The sequence below is a fragment of the Pinus tabuliformis genome, chromosome 3_2 (assembly GCF_031772625.1).
Source record: "Pinus tabuliformis cultivar Carrire ecotype Pingquan chromosome 3_2, CPIR1, whole genome shotgun sequence".
Classification (NCBI taxonomy): domain Eukaryota; kingdom Viridiplantae; phylum Streptophyta; class Pinopsida; order Pinales; family Pinaceae; genus Pinus; species Pinus tabuliformis.
Genome location: NC_142302.1, coordinates 557111575 through 557125646, shown reverse-complemented (window position 1 = coordinate 557125646; position 14072 = coordinate 557111575). Strand labels below are relative to the sequence as shown.

General features: G+C 40.2%; 1 protein-coding gene and 1 pseudogene across 1 annotated transcript; both read left to right on the top strand.

Moving 5' to 3' along the window:
- The first annotated feature begins 2783 nt into the window (after positions 1-2783).
- On the top strand, positions 2784-3269 carry LOC149181738 (uncharacterized). Its single transcript, XM_089414305.1, has one exon. The coding sequence runs from the start codon at positions 2784-2786 to the stop codon at positions 3267-3269; it is 486 nt and encodes a 161-aa protein (XP_089270431.1).
- Positions 3270-3973: 704 nt separating this feature from the next.
- Positions 3974-6464, top strand: LOC149181737 (callose synthase 3 pseudogene; annotated as a pseudogene).
- The last annotated feature ends 7608 nt before the right edge of the window (positions 6465-14072 follow it).

Here is a 14072-nt window from a genome sequence, read left to right as displayed (position 1 = left end):
CTCTTTGATATTAATATATGCAACTATCGATTGATTTCCTACATGTTTTGTAATATTACATATTCGTGTCTTGATGCTTCTTGACTCATTAAGTAGGTTGAATTGCAATTTTTCTATTATTATGTTTGTGTGTTGTTGTTGTTTACTTGTTTCAGGAGCTTGAAGAAGGAAGCAAGAGATTGCTGGAGTGAGCAAGTGAGGACATCATCAAATAGGATAAGTGACCAAGAGGTAGGCCCTCTTGATTGATTCTAATCTAAGGAAATCTTCCATAGAATGTATCTATTGTGGCTAGACCCATTATCGGGCTAGAGGAATTCGTTCGTGTTGCACTTATAATTTTACTTCACCACAAGAGGACTTATTCAAATTTGCATTGATATGTGAGGCCCTCAATGGAGACAATATTTTGGGTGGTTTTCTAGTACACAACTATGTAGTTTGACTCCAAAATTCTTATTCCTTGTTACATCAAAATAATATCCTTTCACATGCTCTGAATGCTCATTAACCCAAAGGAATTGGATTCCCAAGTTGCATAGCATTTGGTCCATTCACATTAGCAACAAATTTTCAATTTTTTCTTGGTTTTTAATTTATTAAGGATTGCTATCCAAGGCTCACTTGTCGAAAAGTGGACTCACATATGAATTTTTCTTAGTTCTATGCACCAAATCCTTTAATAATAATAAACAAAAGTATACACAATGGATATAATTTCAAAATAGATAATAGAGATGAATTACATATTAATTAGCACTCATTGCACATGTGGAACCTTTATGAGGTGACGGCCATTACATATACATTTAACCCCATTGTATCCCCACTTTGGGGTCATCTCACTTAATGTGTGGTAAACTTGAGATAATTAAGCATATATTCTGGGACCAAAGATTTGTTAGAGATTTCAAAATCTAGGGATTTTTTTTTAATTTTTTTTAAGGAAAAGGTACATTGGAGAGTTACGTGTTTGGTTAATTTTATTTTTTCAAGAATTTGGCAGTGCCTCAATTCATTTCCTTACACATTACTTGGACATAGAAAACAAGCATGTTTTCGTAATAAAGTTCTTCTTTGCAATGGTTTTGTTGTCAATGGGGAAAAGGGATGTAAATTATTTTTAGCGAAAGGTTTATTTTAGTTAGAGATGCTAAATATCTAAACATGTTAGTTTATTCAGAATTTATTTTTTCTCTAACATTGAGAAATATGATATAATTTTTCAATATATATGCCTTTTCATTTCCTTACACATTACTTGGAGATAGAAAACAAGCATGTTTTCGTAATAAAGTTGCTTCTTTGCAATGGTTTTGTTGTCAATGGGGAAAAGGGATGTAAATTATTTTTAGCGAAAGGTTTATTTTAGTTAGAGATGCTAAATATCTAAACATGTTAGTTTATTCAGAATTTATTTTTTCTCTAACACTGAGAAATATGATATAATTTTTCAATATATATGCCTTTTCATCTCTGCCTATTGTTTATATCTATGTTGATATAAGGCATTTTCAAAAAGAAAAAGAAAAAAAATGATAGTTGAAAACCCTCTATATATTTTGTTGTAGTTATATAATTCATTGACATAGTTGTACATTTTTTATCAAAATTAAACTATGGTCATATACTCATTCTAATATATTTGTAGATTAGAATGTTCAATTGCATTGCTATAGCAACACACCATAAGCTTAATAAATGGATTGGGCCATTTTACTATGACAAACATCAACATATTAAACAAAAGTAGAATGCACTCACAAAATAAAGTTTGTATTCACCTATATTTGGCATTTGCATGATCTTATACTGTTCATATTCACCTATATTTGGCATTTTCATGGCCTTAGTCCATAGCAATCATTGCATGTTGCATCAAATTTAAGACACCATGAACAACGTAGAGAAAACATGATAATTTATGGATGTAAGAGATAATTTAGTACTCAAATGCAATAATTCAACCATGGAAGTGTGGTCTAATTGTGAGTATCAAGGTGGACGATATTATATTAACACAAACATAGGTCCAAAACTTGAGTGGGTGCCACTGAGGCCAAAGGGTAACTTCCAGAGGATTTTAACAACATAGAGACACCCCTCATAACACTACATCTTATCCAAAGAGATGTGTAAGTTTCTATATGTAGTTTTTCCCTGAAAAATTGAATGGAAACAAATCTCAGTGGGTGCATAGCTTGATAAAAAGTAGTTCATTTGTAAAGAAACTAAAGATAAGAGATGAGATATATTTACAATGTGTATATTCAGGAATTTGTTGGATTAAAGACACACTAACATGAAACATAAACAAATCTCAGTAACAAATCCATTGTAGGAACATAAAGGATCATTTAAGACATCAAAGTGCTTGTCTCAGATTTCGAGAACAATTATATGGCTCTACCATTACCTCTTTTATTTTCTGTGGAGTTGTAGTCAAGGAAGGATAACAACATCGAATCTATTTTCTCAATAAATGTTAAGAAGTTTGCTCCATATGGCTTGTTGGTAAGTATTACTAGGAGTTTTAAGATTTAATTCATCTTCAACATATTCTTTGTATTCGATGATGAGTTCTTTTTCAAATCTGAACATAAGTAACCACTCTCAGAAAGGATAGTTATCTTTACGATTTATCATAAAGTCCTAAAATTTTATAAGTATACAAAATACAATTCACTAGATCATATATTTTAGATTAGAATCTAGTTATATTTTAAGACTCTTTGATCTAGTTCCGTTTCAGTGAGACCTTTGCAATCGGGGAAGCAGTTATCATGGCTAGCACTATACTTGTCAGACATGTTCGTGGTAGGGGGTATTCAGCCACTCGACTCACTCTATGGGTCAAGGAAATCTGGGGGGGCATTCTTAAAGATTTACCTGAGGTTCAAGTTTTACCCAGAGGTTGGTTCGCTCTCCATTTTGCAAAAGAGAACTACACAGACTTGGTGCTCGCCAGACACTGGCACATTGAGATGGCGTCGGTCCTATTAAAGAGATGGAGTCCTCTCTTTGATCCTGAGAGAGAACAAATTGGGGCCGGACCATTATGGGTTCACTTGCCAGGGCTCCCTCTACAGTACTGGTGTGAGGAGGTATTCATTCGCATAGGGAATGCCCTGGGGACTTATCTTGATCATGATCGCACATTCGTGGAATCAAGGAACAAAACCCTTGCTCGTATTCTGGTACACTTGGATACTCGCGAGGGTTTGGAGGAGAAGATTACCTTGCATTGGGGGAAATACACCAAGATATAGATTTTGGACTACGAAGGGGTTCCATTTCGATGTCGACGATGCCACAAGGTGGGGCACATATTCAAGGACTGCCCCCTCAACCAGAAACCAGAGGATACCCCTATATCATCCATTTCTCCCTCCAGGACTGTCTCGCCGACTATCCAGCGTTCTCCAGCACCGGGATCTACTCACTCGGCCAACATTTCTCAAAAGGTAGCGGACGAGGCTCACAGAACTCTCTCACCATCAGTCACCAGATCTTGTGCAGCCACAGAAGCCGCCATTGCTTCGGGTACATCTCTCTCTCCTCCCTCCTCTTGTATTTCTCTCTGTTCCTCCTTGCATGTACCATCCATCTCTGTAGCACATTGCTCTTTGCCCACCTCACCTGTCATTGCACCATCTGCTCCCTCTTTGCATTCATTATCCTCACCCTCCTCTTCACCATCTTCATCTCGGGGGTCAAAATACCACCATTACAATCTTCATCCTCGTATCCTAACTCGAGGATCCCCGATGCATTTTGTCGGATTGGGTCTTGCCATACCCGGTTCAACCCCCATGACTTCTCGGGGGAGAAAATCTAACCTATCCAAAGCTATCAGACGCGCTGGAGCTGAAGTCGTCTCTGGCCACCAATCTACTCTTGACGGGGTTCTTAGAGCAGTGAACACCCCTGGTAGCTTTCCCCCATGAAATGTCTTTCTTTTAACTGCAGGGGCATGGCTAGTGCCTCTAAGAAACTAGCCCTGCGCAAACTTTTTGAGATTGAACCTGTTGACATTATACTTCTACAAGAAACCCTTGGCCTGGCTGATCTCATCACCGATTCTTTAACCTCTATCTCTCCGGGTTGGATTTTTTTGGCCATGGATTCTACTGGGAGATCTGGTGGCCTTGCGATTGGATATAACCCCAAATCCATTAGAGTTCAAGCTTCCTGGGGAGGTCAGGGGTTTATGGGAATAGATCTCTTTTCAGCAGACCTTGGGATCAACCTTAGGGTTATTAACATCTACGGTCCATGTCAACAAAGGGAGAATTTTTGGCAGCACCTGCTTGGTCTCTCCATTTTCTCTGCTGATCATATCATTATTGGGGGTGATCTCAATTTCTCCCTAGGATATGGTGAATCTTGGGGATCCATGGCACAAGTGGACTCGATCACGGGCTACATGACTGATCTTCTGGAGAGATATAATCTGATCGATGTCCCTATGAATAAACCTCTCCCCACATGGAGGAACAGAAGAGTGGGTGAGGCTTCCCTTGCCCGTAGACTAGACAGATTCATCATGAAAGGGTCCCTTATATAGCAGCTGCACCACTACAAACAATGGGTAGGAGCTGGAGGCATATCGGATCACTCCCCTGTATACCTGGAGATCTTGGGACCTCACCATAAGCCAAAAGCCCCTTTCAAGGTGTTATCACTGAAAATTCTGTTGCCAAAATTGCTTAGATTAGTTTCAGGGCAAAGTGTTTCTGCAGCGCATCAATCCTGTTTAGCAGTTTCGCAGCGCTACAGGTTTAGGTGGTTTCGTAGCGCGCTACAAAACTGGGGATTTGTCCGAAACCATAACTCACCCATATCACTTTTGTCTCCTATGGGTTCTGTGGGAATGTCTGGCTCGACATGTCACAGTGCAGGTTATTATCATCAATATACAAATAATACTGCTGTGTTTTTCATCTTCAAGGTTTTCTCTATAATCCCACTATATTGGTCAAAGTTCTGGTATCTAGTGGAGGTCAATATCCTAGCATGCCTATTGTACAGAGTTCTGCTTTCTTTCAGAAATCTGCATCAAGTGGGAATCTCACAGGAAATGGCACAAGTATTTAGGACGTAAATCCAGCCTTTGGTTACCCAACATCCAACAGGATCTGCAGCAGCGGAAAATTCTTTATATGGGATTATACCTTCTTATTTGGGGGGAGTACGGTTTATGCCAGAGTGCCTCTGTTATATCTACCATCATATGGCATTTGAGCTGTATGGGATGTTAGCTGGCAAGGTGAGTCCTACAACAGGGGAAAATGTAAAGCCAGCATATGGAGGTGATGAGGAGTCCTTTCTCAGAAAAGTTGTGACCCTCATCTATGAACTCATTGCAATGGAAGCCAAGAGAAGCAAGGATGGCACTGCAAAACATTCTCAATGGAGGAATTATGATGATCTGAATGAATATTTCTGGTCAGTGGATTGTTTTCGGCTAGGATGGCCAATGCGTGCAGATGCAGATTTTGTTTTTATATGCTACCAGGAGATGGCTGTAACTCTAAAGAAAAGCCTTTAACTGATAGAAACAGATGGTTGGGCAAGATGAACTTTGTTGAAATCCGTTCCTTCTGGCACATTCTTAGAAGCTTTGATCGAATGTGGACCTTCCATATTTTGTCTTTACAGGGAATGATAATTCTTTTCTGGAATGGATCGAGCCAGCCAACTGGAATCTTTAATGAAGTTGTTTTTAGAAAAGATCTTGAGTATTTTTATCACAGCTGCAATATTAAAGCTTGTTCAAGCTATTCTAGATATAATTCTTAGCTGGAAAGCAAGGAAAGCCATGAAGTCATCAGAAATTCTAAGATATGTTTTGAAAGTTGTCGTTGCTGCTGCATGGGTAATCATCCTCCCAGTCTGTTATGCTCACACATGGGATAACCCAACTGGTCTTGGCAAAATTTTCAAGAACTGGCTTGGTGACAAGTGGGAAAGCCCTTCATTATACATTTCTGCAGTTGTGTTCTATCTGGTTCCTAATGTACTTGGGGCAATATTGTTTTTATTGCCCATGATAAAGCGATTTATTGAAAGCTCGAAATGGCGCATTGTGAGTATCCTGATGTGGTGGGCACAGCCTTGACTTTATGTTGGTTGGGCAATGCACGAAAGTCAGTTTTCTCTCTTCAAGTACACAATGTTCTGGATCCTACTTCTTGTAACCAAACTGGCATTCAGCTACTACGATGAGATTCATCCATTGATTGGGCCTACAAAGGCTATCGTGACAATGCATATTAGTGCATTCGAATGGCATGAATTTCTCCAAACGCAAAAAACAACATTGGCGTGGTGATTGCCCTCTGGGCTCCAATAGTACTTGTTTATTTCATGGACATACAGATTTGGTATACCATTTACTCCACTATCTTTGGAGGTATCTATGGTGCCTTTCGCCGACTTGGTGAGATACGAACATTGGGGATGCTGAGGTCAAGATTCCGATCTTTGCCTCTAGCTTTCTATGCACATTTAATACCACCTACAGAAAAACAAGAGGGTGGAAAGTCGAGTTTCTGCACTAATGATTGAACGACAGCAATGTGCACACATGGCATGCATCAGAGCATGGTAATGAACACATGGCACTGTAAATGGAGGATGACGGTGATATCGACGGATTCAGCATCCAGCCCATCATAATCAATAGGGTTCTTTCTACACCTCATAAATGGCCATCGATTTAGATTCAAAGCCAATTCCGAAAGAGGTACAGGAACATGGTGAATCGTTCTGAAGTTGACAAACATTTATAGCCAGTTTTGGGGAAAGAGCAACACCACAGCTGCTCGTTGGCCATACTGTGAGGGAAATTTCTTTCCAGATAAGATGGAAGAAGAGAACTGGAATTGCAGATAGAATCTCAGAAGTTTCTGCAGTGATCGATATACAAGCAGTTGTCGGGGCCTATTTGGCCTGCCGAGAATTTGATCGCCTTAAATGTATTGTAAGTTTACAAGCCCATGTTCGTGAACGAAAGCAGGCTGCAAGAACTCTGCGTTGTGCGTAAGCAATTGTTAGATTGCAAGCTTTGGTTCGTGCTGGTCGAGTGTGATTGTCAGAAAAAGGATATGCAAACATTTACAGTGGAATTCCTGGTTATTAAGTGCATAGTGTCAGATTGATCTGCATATTGGTGCGTGTATATTATCTTTGGGTCAGCATATACCAGTGATCAAGGGGAAAAATTGAAGAGGTTGATTTTGCCAGAGAAAGCAGATATTCTAATATCAGAGCCCAAGGGAATATTATTACTCAATGAAAGAATGCTAGAAACATATGTGATTGTGAGGGACAAGTTCCTTGGTCCTACTGGAAAAATGTTTCCCACTATAGGCAGGATACATATGGCTCCTTTAGTGGGCTATTTCTCCCAGCCTGTTGCAGATGGTCTTGACCCAAGATTGCTTGTGACCCCTGGAACAAAGGCAGTCAGCGCAACAAGGAACATCTTTACAAACACACATGAGCAATCACCGAACAAAGTGATGCAAACTGCAGGTGGTACTCTTGATAGTCTTACTTATCGGCTAAATCTTGAAGATTTCTCAGCTAATGCTCGGATGAAAATGCCCATTTAAGCCAAAGGAATATGGTTAGAGTATCTTTGACTACAGAGGATAAACAGAGGTTTTCTGCTACTTTGGATTGAGTATAGTTTCGAGGAGAATGCAGAATTGCTGGTTGCTTCATGCCAACAGTTTTTCTCAGGGATCCTCCAAGGTCTTTACACCATCCACAGGTTGTGAGTCTATTATGTATTTCAAAAGACAGTCGAAAACCTGCAAGCTCAATTGTTGAGGCATATAAATTAGTCACGAAGCATGTAAAGGTGCAAGTTTTGATATATTTTATGCTCAAGTATGCAATGGTCATATTGTTTTCTGAGTCGAGTGTTGTCACAGCATACTACCAGAAGTTATTGAAGGTGTGAACCTTTTCTTATTATCAAAAGTCATGTCCTCAAGGTTAGCACGAAGGGCCTACAAGGTGGTTTGCTGTCCACAGGAGCTAGAACATTGGCTCGAGTGTTTGCAGATGGGAAGACCACATTCAGTGTCTCAAAAATGATTGCCATAATGTTTGCGCGGGGGAGTGTCCACTTCTTAGAGAATTGAAGGTTTTAATGGTAAACTCTGTATCCATTCTTGTGTTACACTTGTTTACCAAGGAAGCCTCCAGCATGTCAGGAGCATGGTGTTACCCTATTCTCTTGGGTTATTAAAGAATTAAAGTATCCACTGCTGCATACTCGGTGATGGGGGACCAGAACCGAAAGTTTAGGGATATTTTCAGTCAATACAGAACAGATCAAAGCCTTTGGTATTCAAAGCCAGCATGGGACATTAATTGCCCATCTTATGCCATCTCATGCTATCTCAGCTGAACGAAGAGAAAGCCAGGTGTCAAAGCTAGGTGTCAAAGCTGCAAGGAGGAATCTTAATTGTAATAAATGCTATGTCCAGCATGATGTAGAATTAGGATTTTATTTGCTTTAGATTTCCAGTGCTGTAGATTAGTAGCCTGCTGTATTTATTAGTTGGTTTAAAAAAGTTAGTAGGTGTCATCATAGGGAAATTATTGAGCTCCCCTCACGGGGGAGGAGGGAGCTCGAATCAGGTAGAGGAAGCATTCTATATAGAGCTGAAAGATGAATGTAATAGGGGTTGGATATTTTATACAAAAACAGAGTTTATTTGGGCCAATGTAAAGACTTGTTACAGTAATAGTAAAACAGGGGTTGTTTCTTCTCAAGATTCTCAATGGATTATATTGTTCAAATGTGATGGTGGTGTATTCTCTTTATTTTCTTTTGCAGCCTTGTTACAACATAATCACTCAGAATTCATTCTTAATGCTCTGACTTCCTGTATGTTTGGCAAGCTGTGTTTATGTGAAATATGTTTGAACATCTAATGCAAAGAGCCTTGACTTCCATGAAATGACTGTGCTTTTGTTTATTAAATGTGTGAGACTCCATAGCCCAATGAAGACCAATTCGATATGTGTCCAACCAGCTTTATTTTCATAAGTGTGTGAAGAGTTAGCCATCTGATGTTGTGATTGATTTCTATCAAAAGTTTGTGAGAGAGCCCTCTCTGACTAGGAAGGCTAATTCCTGGTCAAAAGTCTGGTTGAAAGAGTTACATAAAATCTTACTTGGTTGCAACCCTTAGTACTGATTTTGTGATAACACAAGGTTAATCATGTCTAGCTTCAGGACCCATCTTATATTCATATGGTCGCGGAATTTTGGGCTGCAAATCCGATCGATAGATCAGACTCCTTGGCAGAAGGTTTCTGCTCCAATCTATCCCAGCTCAAGCACCTCTCCATCAATTGGGCCAGAGAAAAACATCAGAGGGAGAATTCGGCTCTTTTGCACATAGAATCAAAACTCGACTCCCTATTGGATGAGCGAGGTTTGGGGTTTATCACTACTGAAGATAAATCTCACCTAGTGGAGCTTGAAAACCAGAAGTCTCAGATACTAAAAGACAGAGAGGAATCTATTCATCTTCGAAGCAGAGCTATATGGTTAAAAGCAGGGGATGACAACACTCGGTTTTTCCATAACTATGCTAAAGGCAGAAAGGTCACAAACACTATCTGGAACATTCCGACACCAGATGGAGGAGTGGCTGATACTTTTAACAAGCTCTCCCACCTAGGCTCTACTCATTTCAGGAACCTCTACAAAAATCCTCCGGGTTCGAATATTGCTGATATTATCAATGTTGTTGGACACTTCCCCAGATTTGTAAATGAGGATGAAGCCGAGGCACGTTTTGACCCTGTGACACCTGGGGAGCTTGAGGGCACTTTAAAATGGTTCAAAAAGGATAAAATTATGGGTCTGGATGGTTGGACCATCAAATTCTACCTCGCTTTCTATGAGCTTCTCAGCCAAGACCTGCTGAGGGTAGTGGAGGAATGCAAAATATCTGGGTCATTGTATAATGCCATCAACTCGACCTTTATCGCTCTTATTCCTAAATCGGACTCCCCATCCTCTTTCAATGATTACAGACCCATTTCTCTGTGCAATTGTCTCTATAAGATCATCTCCAAGATCATTGCAAATCGCCTCCGCCCTATCCTGTCCCGTCACATCGCCCCTCAACAATTTTCCTTTCTAGAACACCGTCAGATTCATGAAGCTATTGGCTCGGCCCAGGAAGCCATGCATACTATCTGGACTAGACACCAAAAGGCCATCACCCTAAAGATCGATTTGGCAAAGGCTTTTGACCGTGTCAGTTGGCTATACATTAAGATGCTCCTTATCCATCTGGGCTTCCCCCACAATTTCATCACCTGGATCATGGCCTGTATCACCACTCCTACTTTCAGTGTACTTATCAATGGGTCTGCATCTCATTTTTTCCACTCTAAAAGAGGTCTCAGACAGGGTTTCCCCCTATCTCCTCTTCTATTTTTGATTGTCATGGATGGTCTCAGTCGATTGATTGCATCAGCTAAGAGAGATGGTGATCTTTGTGGTCTCAAGATATCTGATGATTGCTTTCTCACCCATCTACTGTTTGTGGATGATGTCATTATTTTTCTTGATGGTAGTATTAGGGATTCCCGCTCCTTCTCAAAGATCCTCTCCCTTTTCTCATCTGCCACTAGGATGTTAGCAAATCACTCAAAATCTACCATCACCTTCACTCGAACCTCCATCCATGAGTCTCAATATGCTCACCATCTGTTTCCATATTGTATCAATCCTCTAGATCGGGGTCTAAAATACCTGGGGTTCTGGATCAAGCCTGTTAGCCAGAAAATAGTTGATTGGATTTGGCTCGTCACAAAACTAGAGAAAAGGCTTAACTTATGGAGTCACCGATATTTGTCCAGAGCCGATAGACTTGTTTTGGTAAAATCTGTACTTGAGGCTACGCCTGTCTATTGGATGGCTCTCGCTTGGATTCCTAGAAGCATCTTGGCCAGGCTACACCAAATATGTAACAGATATCTATGGAATGGGAACCAGGACAAGCGGATATTTGCATGGGTGGGCTGGAACAAGATTGTGCTGCCCAAAAAATGGGGAGGCTGGGGCCTAAAAGACCTTCCTTTATTTGCACAAGCTCTAGCTGCAAAAATGGGGTGGACATTGCTCACGGGACAGAATCTTTGGACTAGCATCTCATATCACAAATACATTTGGCCTCTGAATATCATGGAATGGATTCGGCTTCCTAATTGGCCCAAAACTGGCATTTCATCTGTCTGGAAGGCACTTCTTCATTCACTGCCTCTCATTAGGGAAAATCTGGTTTGGAGAATAAACGATGGTTCTTTGGCTCGCATTGGATTAGACCCATGGAATGGTAGCGGTTGCAGACATCTGCTATCCAAGAACCTCATACAACATCTGCACTCTCATGAGATCAAGGTCCTAGCTAACATTGCGGATCCTCACAATTCTACCATATTTGCACAACAATGGAAATCCGCACAATAGATTAATCTACCTCAATGCTGGCACCAAGAATGGAATGATTATATTACTTCTCTTTCTGAATTTCACATTAGGATCAAATAGGGACCAGATGAACTCATTTGGCATCAATCTGACAGTGGTTTTTACACTCCAAAGTCGGGCTATCTAGCGCTGATTTCACACAAAGTTCTGGATTTGATTACATTTTGGTGGAAGGAAATTTGGAAACTCACAGCGCCTCCTTGGATCAAACTATTCTTTTGGTGCATATTAAAAGACAAAGTCCCCACTGGTGAAAATCTCATGCATCGAGCTATCCACGGGCCTACCTGGTGTACACTATGTAAAAATGCAGCAGAATCGACTACACACCTTTTTCTGAAATGTACAGCCCTGATGGACCTGTGGCAAAACATTTCCACTTCTATTCGCTTCACGGGCTCATGGGAAGGCGATGACTTAAACAGAGCTTGGGAAAGTTGGTATCACCGGCATAAAGGATCAAAATTACAGAGCCTCCCTTTAATCATCAGTTGGTATCTCTGGTTGGCATGGAACCAGAACATCTTTGATAGCAAACCTGTGAGTTGGCCGCATACTACAGCACTAATTATATCAGCTTATAACGAGATGCCTGAGCCTCCCCAACCTCGAACCCGAAGGCCTCACAACCCTCTGCATATCGATAAAAATACCCCTTGGGCATATTTTGATGGTGCAGCCCAACAGCAGGGATGCGGAGGTGGTTTCATCCTATACATTAGTGAACAACATTACTATAAAGTTCGGATCAGTTTGGGGACTGGCTCAAAAAAAAATTTTAAACTCATCACTCTTCGTCATCTCATGCATTTTTCATTGGGGCACAACTGCATGAGCATTAATATATATGGAGATTTGAAGTTCATTATAGACTGGTTCAATAATATTACTGCTTGCCACACTCACACACTCAATAATATTTTGGATGAAATAAATATTTTTAAGTCTCATTTTAATGATATTACTTGCAATCATATCTACAGGGAACATAACAGCAGTGCTGACGAACTATCAAAGGCGGCCACTGTTATCACCCACGTTGTTCCCTTTGACTCTAAGGGAATACGGCCGGGGTAACCACTAACCAATCTTTGGATTACAGCTTCTAGCCAAACTGTAATCAGAGATGGCTCTCTCTTTATGATTTATCTTTGTTTTTAAACAATTTTAAGCTAGCTATGAGTTTAGGTATGTTTAAGGTTTTAGTTGGGTGATAATTTCAGTCAAGGTTCTTATGCATGTTCCAAAGTGTTCTAGTCGATTGGGCTATGGAGTCAGTGGTCCTTAGGTCTTTGATGTGCTGTTTTGATAACTGTAGTGATGCTGCAGAGCCAGATTAGTGTCTGAGAACAATGTTTATATTAGTGATTGAGTGGTGTGTATCCAGTAAATGCAAGGCAATGAAGAATCTTGCAGTAGACTGTTTGAAGAAAAACAATGGGAATATTGTCCTAAAAGCAATTAAGAATTTCTAGGTAATATTCATACATTTTAGAATCAATATAGACATGAGCAATTAAGAATTCATGTGCATAGTAATCCTGAAGACAAAACATTCATAGCAGCAAATTTTGAGTGCAAGGTGTAGTGAAACAAATCTTGTACTATTCTTTTCCTTTACTGCTAGCTTAGTGTAACATGATTATGATTTGATAAACGTAAGAAAAATAGGAACAGAGTTTGAAGAAAACTTGTTATTTCATCAGACAGCACAGGAATTCTGCATCAACACATGGAGCATCCCCCAGACATCAAACAATTCAGGAAATCATTGAGCTCATCCAGCCCTATGTATTAGATAAATCTGAAATTGTACAATACAAGTGTCTCATAGAGAAAATTACCAACCCCTTATGAGTTACTCAGGGGAGTATATATACAAAAATTACAAAAAATATCAGCGAATGAGTTAATATCTCATTTATGATATGCTAATCTCAAAAATTCAGTAGCTGAAGGAGTGAATGCAGCAGTAGTTCCTTAATGCTTCAGCTGTCAAAAAGTCAGAAGATATTTGGTCTTTATGGCTGTTGGAGTCGGCCGAAAATGCGCTGTTTGAACTTGGCTAGCTGTCATGTCTGTGGGATGAGTCACCTTTTTTCGCTGCTTTAGCTGCTGACATTTGTCCTGTCATTTGTCTTGTAGTGACCTGGAGTTGACAGTGACCGAATGACTGAAGCTATCGTGCCAGAATCTGAAGCATGAATTGCCACCAATCCTCCTTAGGCATTTGATGTCTGCGCATCTTTATCAATGTTTCCTCGGCCTCTGTATGCTTATAAAGATTGGGAGGGGTCTCAAACAGGTGATTTACTTCATTCTCAATGAAGAACAGGCCTTCAAGTTTTTCATATATGCTCTGTCCTGTGGGAGGCCCTGCTTGTTCAGATGAACTGCCAGATGCAATAATCTGATTTTCAATAGTGGTTGCCATTCTGTTGGCCATTTGATCTGGAGAGATCAGTTTTCCTGCACCACTTAGTAGGCTGGGCAGGCCTTTTCCTTGCAGCACTCCCATTTTGGCTTTGTACTCCTCCAG